This window comes from Zootoca vivipara, chromosome 6 (assembly GCF_963506605.1).
Source record: "Zootoca vivipara chromosome 6, rZooViv1.1, whole genome shotgun sequence".
Classification (NCBI taxonomy): domain Eukaryota; kingdom Metazoa; phylum Chordata; class Lepidosauria; order Squamata; family Lacertidae; genus Zootoca; species Zootoca vivipara.
In genome coordinates, this window is record NC_083281.1 from 6,721,262 (window position 1) to 6,735,771 (window position 14,510).

Here is a 14,510-nt window from a genome sequence, read left to right on the forward strand (position 1 = left end):
AGAACGGGGCCTTTTCTGCAGTAGCTCCCCATCTGTGGAATGCTCTCCCCAGGGGAGGTTTGCCTGACACCTTCATTACACACTGTCACAGATGGTGCGCTGCGACTACTCTAAAGTAATGACTCTCCAGACCGTTGCCTTTTCATGCTTTTATTGTGTGCAGGCTATTTACAGTGCTAGAGCTGTACAGGGTACATGTTCTCAGTCTGACCCAGAACCCTGGAATGGCACTTCCCGCGTTTTATTCCAACATAAGAGTCTGGGCACCCCAAATCTCCTTCCACGTTTCCTCCTGCGTAATTCCGGAACCGGAGGGAAACAGGGTCTCCTTTCCATGTTTTCCTTCTCCCCCTTTCCCCCCGCTCTCTCTTCCTCTCCCACGTGTAGCAGCGGCTCTGCTATCCTGCCAGAGCCCTGTTCCCTACTTCCTCCTTCCCCACTGGACTCTTCCCCCTCCCCGCTGGCTCCGCTGCTGGTGGAGGAACTACTCCTCAGGATGGGGGGGGGTTCTGTACTCTTTCCCCCTCACACACACCTTTAGGCTCCAGGCAAAAACGTTCCTTTTTAACCAAGGCTTTGGGTTGATCTGACTGACATCCTATTGGGTTGTTGTTTTCATTCCAATTATATATGTTGTGATCTTTTCTGTGAACCGCCCCGAGACCTCCGGGTATATAAAACTAAACAAAAAACAAAAAAAAACTTCCATGTACAGACACGTATGAGAGAGAGAATGGTTTAACCAACCTGGGTGAAGTGGCCACAAAGACATCATTGATGGACACTTTGCAGGGCTGTTGGACAGGAGACTGCATGGAGACCCCAAGAGAGGCGTTCGCGACCGCCACTTGAGTTGCCATCTCGCTCAGCACCTCCCTGGAAGGAAAGTCACCCATTTAGATTAAGGAGGACTCTTGTGGAACTGGAATGGTGCCCCACCAAAAAGAGGGCAGTAACTGGCTTCACGTGCATTTCCTGCCTTGGCCGACCGTCCTCCATTCTCCCCCCAGCTTTTATGGATGCAGAACTGCACACCCCCCCCCCCAACTAATTCCATCTTCCAGCTCAGCATTCAATGGAAGCAATTTCCATTTATGCAAAGAGAGCTGCAACAGCAGAGAACCTCCTCTGTCCTGTTCATGGGAAATTTAGTTGTGACTGAGACACTTTCTGGGTGGAACATGACGCAAAAATCCATACAAATATAGCTCTCTTTGCATATCAGGTCTGAGCAAAAAAAAAAGAGACACACATACCCAAGAACAAACAAGAGTTCACACAGCAGTCACAGGAAACCTACGTCTGTGAAGATGTGCAGTTTCAGCAGTCCTGTTCCTCTTAATCTACTCACTTGTCTGGTTGAAAATTAAGGAGCACTTCTAGAGTTTTGGCAAGAGGCGGTTTGCTAGGGGGGAGACGACCTACACCTGTCAGGACCCAAAACACACGGAAGTGCAGGGACCCAAGTCAAAACACAGTTCCGTTTTAAGACTTTGCAATCCACACAAACCCAGCGCAAAAGCCCCCCCCCCCCCCGTCACAGTGAACCGTAGCTTTGGAAAGGAAAGATCGCACCCACGCGCGAGTCGAACTCTAGCCTGCTAAAATGAAAAAGGACACTAGGTCCTTCAATTCCAACAGTTTTTGCTTCGGTTAGAATGCCGTTGGACCCAGCTTGACAGCAGGAAAAGCACTCCAGTCCTGCAATTTATATATCCGAGTTTCTAACACCGCTTTTGAAAGTGGGTGGGAGGTTTAGGAGACCTGGTAACTCCACCCCCATCATTCTGCCCGGACACTGAGGTCCAGCTCCGAGGGCCTTCTGGCAGTTCCCTCCCTGCGAGAAGTGAGGTTACAGGGAACCAGGCAGAGGGCCTTCTTGGTGGTGGCGCCTGCCCTGTGGAACACCCTCCCGTCAGATATCAAGGAAATCAACAACTCTCAGATTTTTAGAATACATCTGAAGGCAGCCCTGTTTAGGGAAGGTTTTAATGTTTCATGTTTTATCGCTTTATCATCATCATTATTAATATTCTGTTGGGAGCCGCCCAGAGTGGCTGGGAAAACCCAGCCAGATGGGCAGGGTGTAAGTATCTATTATAATAAAATTATTATTATTGAAAACTTTTAATAAAATAAAAATAGGTGGGGTGATTTTAGTATTTCCCCCGCCCTCCCCCCTGGTTTTAATATATCTATGTGGTGGGTGGGTCCCCCCCCCCCGGTTGTAATTTGCTTTGGGTTGTCTTGGGCAATATACTAAGAACTTTAATAATAATAGTTGCTAGGGACAGTTGCTGCTGCCGTCCTCAGATCCTTGCTCGCTGGCAGGGGCATCTGGTTGGCACAGGGTGCTAGCCCAAGTGGGCCACTGATCTCACATGGATGGCACTATACAGTGGTACCTCATGTTGCGAACGGGATCCGTTCTGGCGGCCCATTCGCAACATGAAGCGCCGCATCTGCGCACACGCGCGTGACGCAATGCAGCACTTGTGTGCAGGTTACGGACACACCGAACCCGGAAGTAACCCATTCCAGGACTTCCAGGTTCGGCGCGTCCGTAACCCTGAAAAGACGCAACATGCAGCAGACGTATGAACTGTATAAGCTACATCAAAATTTTAACAACTTCCACCGCCCAGTGCCAGATTTACGTATAAGCTAAACAAGCTATAGCTCTGGGGCCCCCACAAAATTTAAAGGGGGAAAAACTGGATGTACATTTCCAAAATATAAGATAAAAAACAGTAAGATAAAACCTACATCCAGCAACAGTGTTTTGTGTTGTGTAGGCTCCTATGGTGTAAGTCATGGGCCCCGCCTGCTAGCCTGCTCCCTAAAATATCACCGGTTTGCTCAATTCCATATACAATGGTACCTCTACTTACGAATTTAATGCGTTCCGAGCACACATTTGTAAGTCGAAAAAAATTGTAAGTCGAATCCCATAGGAATGCATTGGGAGAAAAAATTCGTAAGTAGAAGTAACCCTATCTAAAAATTCGTAAGTAGAAAAAATCCTATCTAAACCGCATCCAAGATGGCGGACAGAGCTCCATTCGTAAGTACAAAAACATTCGTAAGTAGAGGTACCACTGTATAGGGTGCCTACATTCTGCTATTCATAATTAGTAGTTTGCATCATATATTTACACCTATTACTTTTTCATGTTATAGCCAGTTTCTAGAGACTAGATTATGAGTCTTTGTAAAATACATATTTTGTTATGTGCAAATGGCTTGAGATACCTATGAGGTCCATAAATGACCATACTGCATATATTCAACACAAAAAACAGCGACGATTTGTTGCTGACAAAGGACAGCTGGACATATAAAGGGCCCCATTACCTTCAGTAGCTTAGGGCCTCATCAACCCTGAATCCGGCCCTGCTCTCTGCCCCACTTCCCCCCCCAGCCTACCAGGAAACCTCTCAATTCCCCTACTTCTGAGACACAGGCTGCGTGTGCAGCTAACCAAATATTGGCAACGCTCCCTTTCTCATCAGCAGACTTTGGGAAACTCCCAAGGCTCGCAGAAGTACAAACACATCTTTAGAAGAAGAAACAGAAACATTACGCGTGTGGAAGCCCCCCAATAAAGGGACCGCTTGTGCTTTGTGGCCACAGAATGCAACTGGCCTATTCAAGGGAGCTGGAAAGGAGTAACCTGGGACAGGGCGTCACTCCACTCTGCAACGCGCTGCAACTTGGCCCATGTTTTTGTCTTGCTTCAGCAATGCAGATAAAGAGCTGACCAGTTAATGGACTATGCAGAAATGGCAGAAACTAACTGTGGAAAGCTCAGAAACCAAGATGACAAATTTATTATTATTTTTAAAGGGGAAATGTTTATTATGCACTTGTTATAAAATCATATTGGGTGGGGGGGGTGTTGCAGGACACCATTACTAATGAACAGAGAGGGGTGACCGAATCTGACAGCTGCAAGTTACCCAGAATCCCTCGCAATGCCACCTTCTTCACCTCTGCTCCACTCCAGAGACCCGCACCCCTCCTGCTCGGATGCAACCCTGCCCTAAGGAACAGCATATGCAAACATCTCCCAACGATTCACATTTCAAGCCACCGACATCCTGCTAATCCTTTTACAGGACTCAATGAGGTGTGGGTAAACATTGCAACACTGCAACAGCCAAAGGCAACACTGACAGCCAAAGGATAGTTTTGCAACAGCCTCCGAAACAATGTCTCCAGGAGAAGGAGGGGGGGGAAACCGCCCAAATCCAAAGCGACACCTTTCTACTCACGTTAATAATGCAGCCTTATTACATGTTCTTACCATGAACCCTGCCTTTATTATATGTCCTCTTATTATGAAATCCTTATGCGTATCCCTTGATGTACCCTCTACACGTTTCCCTCATTATGTGCCTTTTAACGTTTCTAGGAAATCTATCCGCTGCCTCTGTATTTGAATTGCTGCTTTATATAGGCTAGGATCTCTCTGTATTAGAATTGCTGTTTTATATCTTAGAACCTTTATATATCAAGACTACTACTACCTTTTGCATAGAATTCTCTGTATTAGATATGTCTCCTGTAAAAGGAAATGCTGCATAACCCGTGCATGACCCCAGCCCACCTGAACCTTGCCCCATCGCCATCCTGATTCAAAAGACACACATGGGCAAAGATGGATTACCTGGGACAGTTTATTCAAACCTCCAGAAGTGTCACCTTTTACATAATCCCTCATCCTTGCATGACCTGGGGGAAAACACTAGGAACGGCCCACCTCAACTCCCATCTAGACTGATCAAACAAAGGGAAACCCACCAACAACGGGAGGAGAACAATTGACATTTCACCATATGAAGAAATAGTCCTATCAACACCCAGCTAATCCCATCAGCACCCATTTTCCTTGTCTTTCCCCTCCCTCCCAGTCCAGGGACTTTCACGTGGGGACAGGAGGGTATAAGAGGGAGCTTCACCATTTCCCAGGGTTCCTTCCTACATTCTTTGAGGCAGGGACCCTACAGCTGTGGTTCTTTCTTTCTGTAATAAAAGGATCAGTTTGTTTTTCCTGACACCATCGTGTGGTCTCTGCCATTTTCCGGCGGAGCTGAACTTAAGTGCAAATTTTGGAGCTTCCGACCCGCGTCTGTCCTTCTTAAAAGGCAACGCATTTTGGGGTAGATTTTTCATGACACACTGTAAACAGGTTAATACATTGGCAGGATTTTAAGAGCACTTGTAATTTTAGAGACAGCACAGGAAACTTGAGGTTAAAAATAATTTGGAGTAGAAATGGTACGCAGCTGAAAAGAAAATTTAAGGGAGGGAGAATCCCATTTGATGCATTTGATATATTTTTGGTATACTTTGTTGTTTTTGTTTATTTTTATTTTTGTTACTTTTGTTGAAAACGTAATTTGAAAAATATAAAAGAAGAAAAGAGCTGGCCACTTATCCACGATTTATTAGCTCCCCACCCCCCCTTCCATTGAGAAGGTTCTAGCTGGAAATGCAAAAGCTCTTTACTGTACTGCAGTATATAGAGTTTCTCTCTCCTTCCTTCCTAGCTGACACTATGGGAAAGAGAGAGAGAGAGAGAGAGAGAGAGAGAGAAGAGAACCAAGTTGCTCAACGCAGACTTTGCTGCACCTGCTGCCTCCTCGCTTCCAGCCACCCTTCGGCTGCCAAAATCATCCAAGCCGTTTCAGCCAATGGGAGGGCTGCAAAGCATCATCCCAGCTCCCGTCATGTGAAGACGGGTCTCTAGACGCAGCAGCAGCAAGCTGGGGTTACTACAGCACATTCACCTACAAGCAGCAGTGAGCTCAGCAGCCGTGACGCCCCGCCTGAGCCACAGTCAGCAGATCTGACTCACTTTTGCACTTTGCCCTACAGTAGTTGTTTTTGGTGCATGCATGCAAAATAGCACCTTCCAAAACACATATACGGAACAGATTCCCCCCCCCCTTGCAGGGGAAAGCAGCGTTAGAAACACAGAAGCTCAGAATACAAAGCTGAAAATAAATGAAGTGCAGCTAAAATGTCATGTTCCTTTTTCATATGGTCTCTAGTCCAGGCATACCCAAACTTCGGACCTCCAGGTGTTTTGGACTACAATTCCCATCTTCCCCCGACCACTGGTCCTGTTAGCTAGGGATGATGGGAGTTGTAGGCCAAAACATCTGGAGGGCCGCAGTTTGGGGATGCCTGGACTAGTCCATGGTAGGCAAACTAAGGCCCGGGGGCCGGATCCTGCCCAATCGCCTTCTAAATCCAGCCCACGGGCGGTCCGGAAATCAACGTGTTCTTAAATGAATAGAACGTGTCCTTTTCACACCAACACCCCCCCCCCAGTTCTGTTCTGCAAATGCCACCCTCAAGCAGTGATGCAGCAGTCATTTTATTCTGACTTAATGGTAATGGCAGGTTCCGGGGGCAAGAGGGGCTTTAAATTGCCCTGTGAACCAAACCACCAAGACTTCCGTTCTCCCCATCCTGTGCTGCCCAGAGCTTCTGGGTTCCAGATATGTTAAGGGGAGGGGGGGGAGAAGAAAACCAGTTTGCCAGCCGCAATGAAAAGAAAATATACTTTGAGCAGGTGCATTTCCACATTTTAAAGGTAAAGGTAAAGGGACCCCTGACCATTAGGTCCAGTCATGACTGACTCTGGGGTTGCGCGCTCATCTCGCATTATTGGCCGAGGGAGCCGGCGTATAGCTTCCAGGTCATGTGGCCAGCATGACAGAGCTGCTTCTGGCGAACCAGAGCAGCACACGGAAACGCCGTTTACCTTCCCGCTGTAGCGGTTCCTATTTATGTACTTGCATTTTGACGTGCTTTCGAACTGCTAGGTTGGCAGGAGCTGGGACCAAGCAACGGGAGCTCACCCCGCCACAGGGATTCGAACAGCCGACCTTCTGATTGGCAAGCCCTAGGCTCAGTGGTTTAACCACATTTTAAGCACGCCTAAAAACCTCAGCACCGACACAATTGTGGAAATAAAATGTCCGTTTGCCTCTCCAAACAATGAGGGCTGCAACCTTGCTTTGTCTGCCTGCTTGCCCGCCTGGAATTCTTGTCACCTACAGCTAGCAGGTGGGCCAGTATGGAGCGTCTGAATGCTGGAAGCTTCCTGAACCCCTTAAAAGCTGAAGGTGAGGAGACTTGTGACCCCCTGGGTGTTGCAGATAGGGACAGCTGTGTCCCAGGGTTCCAGGTGCACTCAACCAAGCCCGACTCAGAACAGACCCATCGATGTAGCCACCAAGCTACGAGCAATTTTTATTATTTATTAACTTCAAATTCCACCCTTTCATCTGGAGATCACAACATTAAAACATAATGAAGCAATAATCCTCCACTTCATGGAATAACTAACAGAATGTTCCTTCTCCCTTTCAGTGACTAACGCGGCGGCAAGGGAATTAGTTGCAATCCAGTGACACAGCAGAGATCAAAGCTCTGAAATCGTACATTAAGCGCATGCTACCATATAATGGGCTACCAGATAATGTTATCCTGGCTGCCTTTCTTTCTTTCTTTTAAATAATTAGCTGCTTTTTCTCTCAAGTCTTAAATACCTCACAAGGCTGTGCTGAGGGGGCAAAATGGGTGGAGGAAGGCGACGGACGATGCTAGTCACCTGAGCTCCTCGAAGGAATACAAAGGAGATGAATGAAAATTCTACAGCGGCCCAAGGAAGTGCCATAAAACACAGAAATAATACAATGCATCTCTCAAGGGAGGGAATGCAGATTGGATGCTCCTTGGGGCAGAGGCCCTTGCTTTCCCCTCTTACATTCTGCTTGGCTGGGTTCACAAGGAATCTTTGCCTTAGCCAGAATCCATTGGCCCAAGATGCTTAGCGCTGCCTGGGGGCGTGTGACTCCCAACAGACAATTCCCCCTGTGGTTTTGCCTCGGATGTCAAAGAATTATGCATGCACAAAGTAAGCACCTGGTGGTTTGTGAGCCCCCATAAATCTTCCTTCATAAATGCAGGAATCTAAACAGGACTGGAGGAGGCAAAGCTGAAACCTTTTGTCCTGTCAAGGAAGGGATATTTTATTTTAATTTGCAGAGGAAACTGGCCATTGCGAGAGTCCTCAGCCATGCCTGAAGACCCCAGGAAGAGCTGGACCACCTCATCTGTTTCTGAGTCTTCGACTTATACAGAAGTGGGTTTCACACCCCACGGCAGACAGAGCTGCCTTATGCTATCAGACCACCAGGCCCATCTAGATCAATACTGTCCACACAGACTGGCAGCAGCGCTTCAGTCTGGGCGTCCCTTCCAATCCTACGGCAGTGAATCAAACCTGGAACCTTCAAGCAAAGCAGGTGCTCCGTTGCCAAGTTACGCCCCTTCCCCACAACCCCCCCAAAACACTTGCAGAATGCAATGTTCAAAATTAGGCAGGCACCAAACGGCCACAGGTCCAATGGGGAGCCCTGGAGATCTCTGGATGCCAGGCTCGCGACAGACATCTCCGTCTGGCTGGCTCAAATTTGTTTTGTCCTGCAAAGGTTTTATTGCCATGTTTTAACGTGTTGTCAACTGCCTTGAGATTTTCCCTTTAAAACAGAAAGCGGAACACAGTGGTACCTTGGTTCTCGAACGTAATCCATCCCGGAAGACTGTTCGACTTCCAAAATATAAAAAAAACGAGGCGCAATGGGCGGTCAGCAAAATCCATTGAGGAAATTGAAAAACACTTTGCGGAAGCAGTTTGACTTCCGAGGCGCGTTCGAAAATGGAAGCATTTGCTTCCGGGTTCCGAAACGTTCATCAGCGTTCGAGAACCGAGGTACCGCTGTAGAAATGAAGAGTAATAATAATAATAATAAATAATAAGCAATCATAAACTCCATTGCAAAAACCCCACCCACAAAAATAAACAACCAATTTCACGGGGAGTGGAAAGGGCGAGTAGACAGTCCGTTGTGGCGACCACCACCCAGGTTGGAGATTAGCTATATTTCTGAGTTTCTAACACTGCTCCTTGCCAGCCCGACCCCGGGGATGGGTGCCAACTTTTTCATCTTCCAATGTAGATGCTTGACCAATGAGCTACTAGTTTCTTTTTTAGAAGGAGGGAAAGTAGATCCAGTTTCTGCACTTCCCTTTCCTTATGCAAATACTCGAAAACAATGCTGCAATTTGTCAACAGAGATGGCTTACACAACCGAGGTTGGTCACTAGGGTGTTTAAGAGAGTTTTCACCTGCAGTTGGGGGGGGGGGGAATGCAGCGTAGGGAACACAAGAGCCCATGCTGCCCTTCTCAAACAGGTTAAAACATCAGATCTTTTGTCATGGAGCAAGAGCGCTGCAACCTCCAATTGTTCCAAACAGCTTGCTCAAGGCCAACAAATAAGTGTTAAAAACTCAGTAAGATAATGGTACCTTAAACTTAGGTTATGGTCACCGCAACAGGATGCCTAGATGCCATTTCCCCCCACAATAAAATTTCTTATTATTCATCTCATTTCTATATTGCTTTATATCTTAAAGAAGAAGAAAAATCTCCAAGTGGCTTACAACACATTGAAACATCAAACAAATTCAAGTTTCCAGGGAAATACTTAAGATCCTTCTCTACGGGGCCTTTTGCTTTCCCCATACTTACTTGCCTACTCGATTTATAGAAAATGCCACATAGCAGGAGGGCAGGGTGGTGTAGTGGTTAGAGCGTTGGACTAGGACCTGGGAGATCAGGGTTTGAATCCCCACTCCCCATAATGAAGCTCACTGGGTGACCTTGGAGTCAGTCGCAGCCTCTTCGCATTCCTCACAGCCAGGGTCTTTGTAGGGATTAACCGAGGAGGGGCTTCTTGGAGGAAAAGGCAGGAGATGAACGCAATGAATAAGCTCTTCTACGGACCAGCCAGATGGAGAGGTCAGTTACCAACCTGGCATCTAGAGATCTCCACATGGTTCGCAACTGGAACCCACGCCAGTCGCAAAATGCGCATGGAGAATTTTGGACATTTTGCAAAGAGCTGCCCTGAGTCTCCAAAAGAGCCACAGTCAGTGCGGACTGTTCTGAACTGTAGAAGCTCAGAATAATTGCATGACGCTGTCGCCTACGTCCCCCGTTTTTTAACGGGTCAGAGCAAGTTTAAGAGGGTCTGTATCCAGATCTGGGGTATTATTGCAGGGCGATAAAACTCAACTGTTTGAAGAGATATCGAATGTTAACAAATAACATACTCTCTTGGGGAAAAACTCTGCAAATGGCATTGTTACCAGAATTCTGGTGAGAATCCTAGTGAGCTCCCCAGGGGGATTTCTCTCCATCTTCTTGGTTACATTTTTGGCCTTGCTTTGTTTACCACTCCAGTGAACTGGGGGGGGGGAGGGAATTGCCATAAAGCTTTTTAATGGAAATGTATGGCTGGAAGCGACCCCCAAGGATTGTCGAGTCTAAACCCCCTGCAAGGGAGAGATCTCCACAATCCCTGGCAGGTGCCAATACAATCTTGACCTAAAAACCTCCAGTGAAGGAGATCTCACCACCTTCCGAGGAAGTTTGCTGTCAAACAGCTCTAGCCTTTCCTCCTGATCTTCAGGGTACTTTTCCAACTCTACAAGCCTATGATTATACGACTCCCCATGTTTAGCTGGGATCCTGAGCAATTGGCTCAGGTCCTACCCTCTGGAGCTGCAGAAAACAAGCTAGGTCCATCTTCATGGTATTTACAGCCCTTCAAGTGGAATCATAGAATTATAGAGCTGGAAGGGACCCCAGGATAATAAAATAATAATAATAAATTTATACCCCGCCACTCTGGGCGGCTTCCAACAGAATATTGTTGTTGTTGTTTAGTCATTTAGTCGTGTCCTACTCTTCGTGACCCCATGGACCAAAGCACGACAGGCACTCCTGTCTTCCACTGCCTCCCGCAGTTTGGTCAAACTCATGTTCGTAGCTTCAAGAACACTGTCCAACCATCTCGTCCTCTGTCGTCCCCTTCTCCTAGTGCCCTCCATCTTTCCCAACATCAGGGTCTTTTCCAGGGAGTCTTCTCTTCTCATGAGGTGGCCAAAGTATTGGAGCCTCAGCTTCACGATCTGTCCTTCCAGTGAGTACTCAGGGCTGATTTCCTTAAGAATGGATAGGTTTGATCTTCTTGCAGTCCATGGGACTCTCAAGAGTCTCCTCCAGCACCATAATTGAAAAGCATCAATTTTTCGGCGATCAGCCTTCTTTATGGTCCAGCTCTCACTTCCATACATCACTACTGGGAAAACCAATAGTCCGTAACTATACGGACCTTTGTCGGCAAGGTGAAAATACAATAATCTATTAAACATTAAAAGCTTCCCTAAACAGGGCTGCCTTCAGATGTCGGGTAGTTGTTTTTCTCTTTGACATCTGGTGGGAGGGCGTTCCACAGGGCAGGTGCCACTACCGAGAAGGCCCTAGGCCTGGTCCCCTGTAACTTGGCTTCTCGCAGCAAGGGAACTGCCAGAAGGCCCTTGGCTCTGGACCTCATTTGGAGTTGACCATGTTGGAGAAGCACCACTGATCAAAACAATCTTTCCACAAGCATCTACTTGGCCATAGGGAGAACAGAATGCTGGAGTACATGGGCCGCTGGCAAGCCTTTTATGATGCTAACGAGGAGTAACAAGGAACTACTAGCAGATGAAATGCGAAAAAAGGAAGGCTTCCTTAGATCTGCATTTTTGTCTGCAAGAGTGTCAGTTCCCAAGAGAGGAAGAGAAAACGCAAGCTGTATTTTTGCAACAACACCAGCAACTTCTGCTTTGGAGACTAAAGCCAGCAACAGCAGTCACAGAAGAGACACAAACACACCTCTTTCGAAGTTAAAAAAACAATAACATTTCCTGACCTCTCGCAGGAAATGTGCTGAAGCAAAGGTAAAATTTCAGATTCTGGATGGCACACCTCTTCTTTAGCAAGCATTGTTTCAAAATGTGGTACATCGACTCTGGGCTGCCCCTGTTCCTCCCCCCAAAACACCCTGTCTGATTCGGCTGAAGGGAGACCTCAGCCCCAAAATCTGACACCCCCCCAAAAGGATGACCTCACAGAGGAACGGGGCATGAAAAACGCTTTGCAAAAAGTGACCTCCTTTCTCAAAATAAGAAGGCTAGCTCGTCTTTTAGCAGCCTTCTTTTTAAAAGGAGGAGCAGAGGTTTAGGATAAGAGCACCCTGTTCTGCGGGAGAGGTAGTTCTATAAAGACACACAGGCTTCCCTACAAAATGCACATGTAGCAAGAGACAGTGGGTGGGGAAGGCGAGAGAATGGGAGCCCAGAATTTCAACTTGCACCCTGCTCTCTCTGCCTGAGGGTTGTGGGAACCTGTGGACCCTCCATAGGTGGCTGAACGATAGCTCTCTCTCACCCCCCCCCCAGAAAATATGAACACAGTAAAAATGGTAAGTGTGACAGATAAAAATGCAGAAAGAAACAGGAAAAATAAATGAAACGGAGGTACAATGGGGAAGAAAACCCAGAAAAGAACCGCATTCAAAAATTGTATATGAAAAGAAGGAAAGTCAATTCAGTTCCCAATAAAGCCCATCGTTCCTCGACAATTGATCATTTTGGCTGCTGGGAACTGAAGTCCCACAACATTGGGGAGGGGGGGGAAAGCACAGTTCTGCCATCCTCCTACAATGCTCAGGGGATAACTAATCTCCTTCATCTGTCTAAGTCTACCTCACAGGGTTATTGGGATGATAAAATTGGGAGGTTTAGCAGGGGGGCGGGGTAGAGCTCTGCAAGCTCCCACCATTGCTGAACTCCTGCAAACCTGCCTGAACTCATTTCAGGGCATTATTTAATGTCCCGCAGCCGCTACAGTTCAATTTCCAGTTTTTCCTTTTTCTTTTAAGCGTTTAGGGTACAAATGTTTATAGGGCTGAACATCTGCCACCAGCCACCGAACCCCCCCCCTTCCCACCCATTTCTCACAAAGCTTCAGCTCACCCCACCCACCACAAAAGCCCACCCCTTTGTGGACCCCCCCCCCCTTTTTCGCTTTCTCTATTAGAGAACTTTATGGAACAGGTGCAGCCTCTGCTACCAACCAGCCCCCTCCCTCTTCTCACTGCGAGCCAGTTTCCTCAACCCTAACCCCCAAAATCCTGGAGCTCTTGAAAAAAAGTAGCTGTAAACCACGGTACACAGCCCCCCCCCCCAACCAGTTTAAAATGAAGAGCCCCCAGGCAACCCAAGCCTTCTGGAAAGCCTCACACGCACCCAATTTAAATGCAACGCGCTCTTTAATTTTTACTACCAGAAGCAGCTATATTATCATTTATATCATATACTCATATAGCTTCACACCTAAGGTCCAAGGGCGGGTTAATATTAATACGCCAATATTTAAAAACCGGTTTAAAATTATCCAAAAGTTGAGAGGGGGGACGACGACCCTTCTTTTCCCTACAATAAAATCCCAGGGCAGCTTCCTCAAGTATCAGGGAAGGTACAATAAAATTGAACTGCAGCCATTCAATTTATTATTATTAATTGAATTCGTCTATGTTTTCAACCTCCCTCCCACTGAGGCAAATGAAGCACACAAAATTGCCCCCAGCTCCAAAAAGTACGCACTCCACTCAACAAACCTCCCCCACCCGCAAAAAATTAACCAAATCACCCCACCTCTCTTACCTGCCCTGTTGAGAATAGCTTCTGCCGCAGAACAAGCGGCGTGCGCGGTCCCATTTAAAGGCTGGAGGCGTGGCCTGTAAAACGGAGGGCGTGGCCTTCCCCGCCCGCTCCACATCTGCCGCTGCCTTTGCCATTGGCTGGAGGAGGGGCGCGCGAGGCAGGCGGCGCCATCTTGGGAACTGGCGAAAGGCTTACGCTTCATTCACCAGCCGGCTGTCACACCCTCCTTCTGCGCACGCGTACGCGTGTATTTATGTATTGCTGCCGAGTAACCCTCGGTCATTGACCTCCCCAGTTGGTTGGTTGGTTGGTTGGTTGAATGAATGAATGAATGGGCCAGCGGCTGGCAGCGAATGAATGGGAAGCCCGCCGCCACGTGTCTCTGGATTGTGGCTCCTGGAGGAGGTGGGCGGGGGAATTACGGGAGATGTTAACCGGAGGCGAGAGACCAGTTTTAAGTATAAGGCGAGTGACCCGTGGAACTCCTGGCGTAGTGGTCGCTGCAAGCCTATATGCCACAAGTTGTTTATTTTGTGAGGTCTTTTCGTCAGCAAGGCGGCTTACAAGACTCTTTAACAAAACGCCCGGAAATAACTACAAAACAAACGAAAGCAGTAGCAGCTGAAGTTTTATTTATTTTTTCCAACTGCAGCGCAGTTCGCAGATTCTCGCCACCCGCCCTCCAAGCTAAATAGTCTCACCCATGGGCGTAGCCGGGGGGGGCAGGGAGGAACTGCCCCCCCAATCAAGTAAAACAATACTTAACTGACCAGGCACGTTGGTTCTGCCTCCCCCTAACAAATGTCATGCCCCCCCCCCAAATCCTAGCTACGCCCATGGTCTCATTTACTAGGACTCTTATGATATCCGTATT

The 14,510-nt window shown here is 47.6% G+C and overlaps 1 protein-coding gene across 3 annotated transcripts in view; it reads right to left on the reverse strand.

Moving 5' to 3' along the window:
• Positions 1 to 13,785, reverse strand: part of ACSBG2 (acyl-CoA synthetase bubblegum family member 2) — a 57,491-nt gene extending 43,706 nt beyond the window's left edge. For 2 of the 3 annotated variants that reach the window (XM_060275362.1, XM_035117923.2), the window contains exons 1-2: positions 13,637 to 13,785; positions 748 to 876 (exon numbers count right to left, since the gene is read on the reverse strand). In XM_060275362.1, the coding sequence (XP_060131345.1) occupies positions 748 to 876; positions 13,637 to 13,770 (263 nt within the window). In that variant the 5' untranslated portion in view covers positions 13,771 to 13,785. Of the gene's footprint in view, positions 1 to 747; positions 877 to 8,589; positions 11,006 to 13,636 lie in introns of those variants that run through there. The other variant, XM_035117922.2, reaches the window with a different exon arrangement.
• Positions 13,786 to 14,510: the final 725 nt, after the last annotated feature.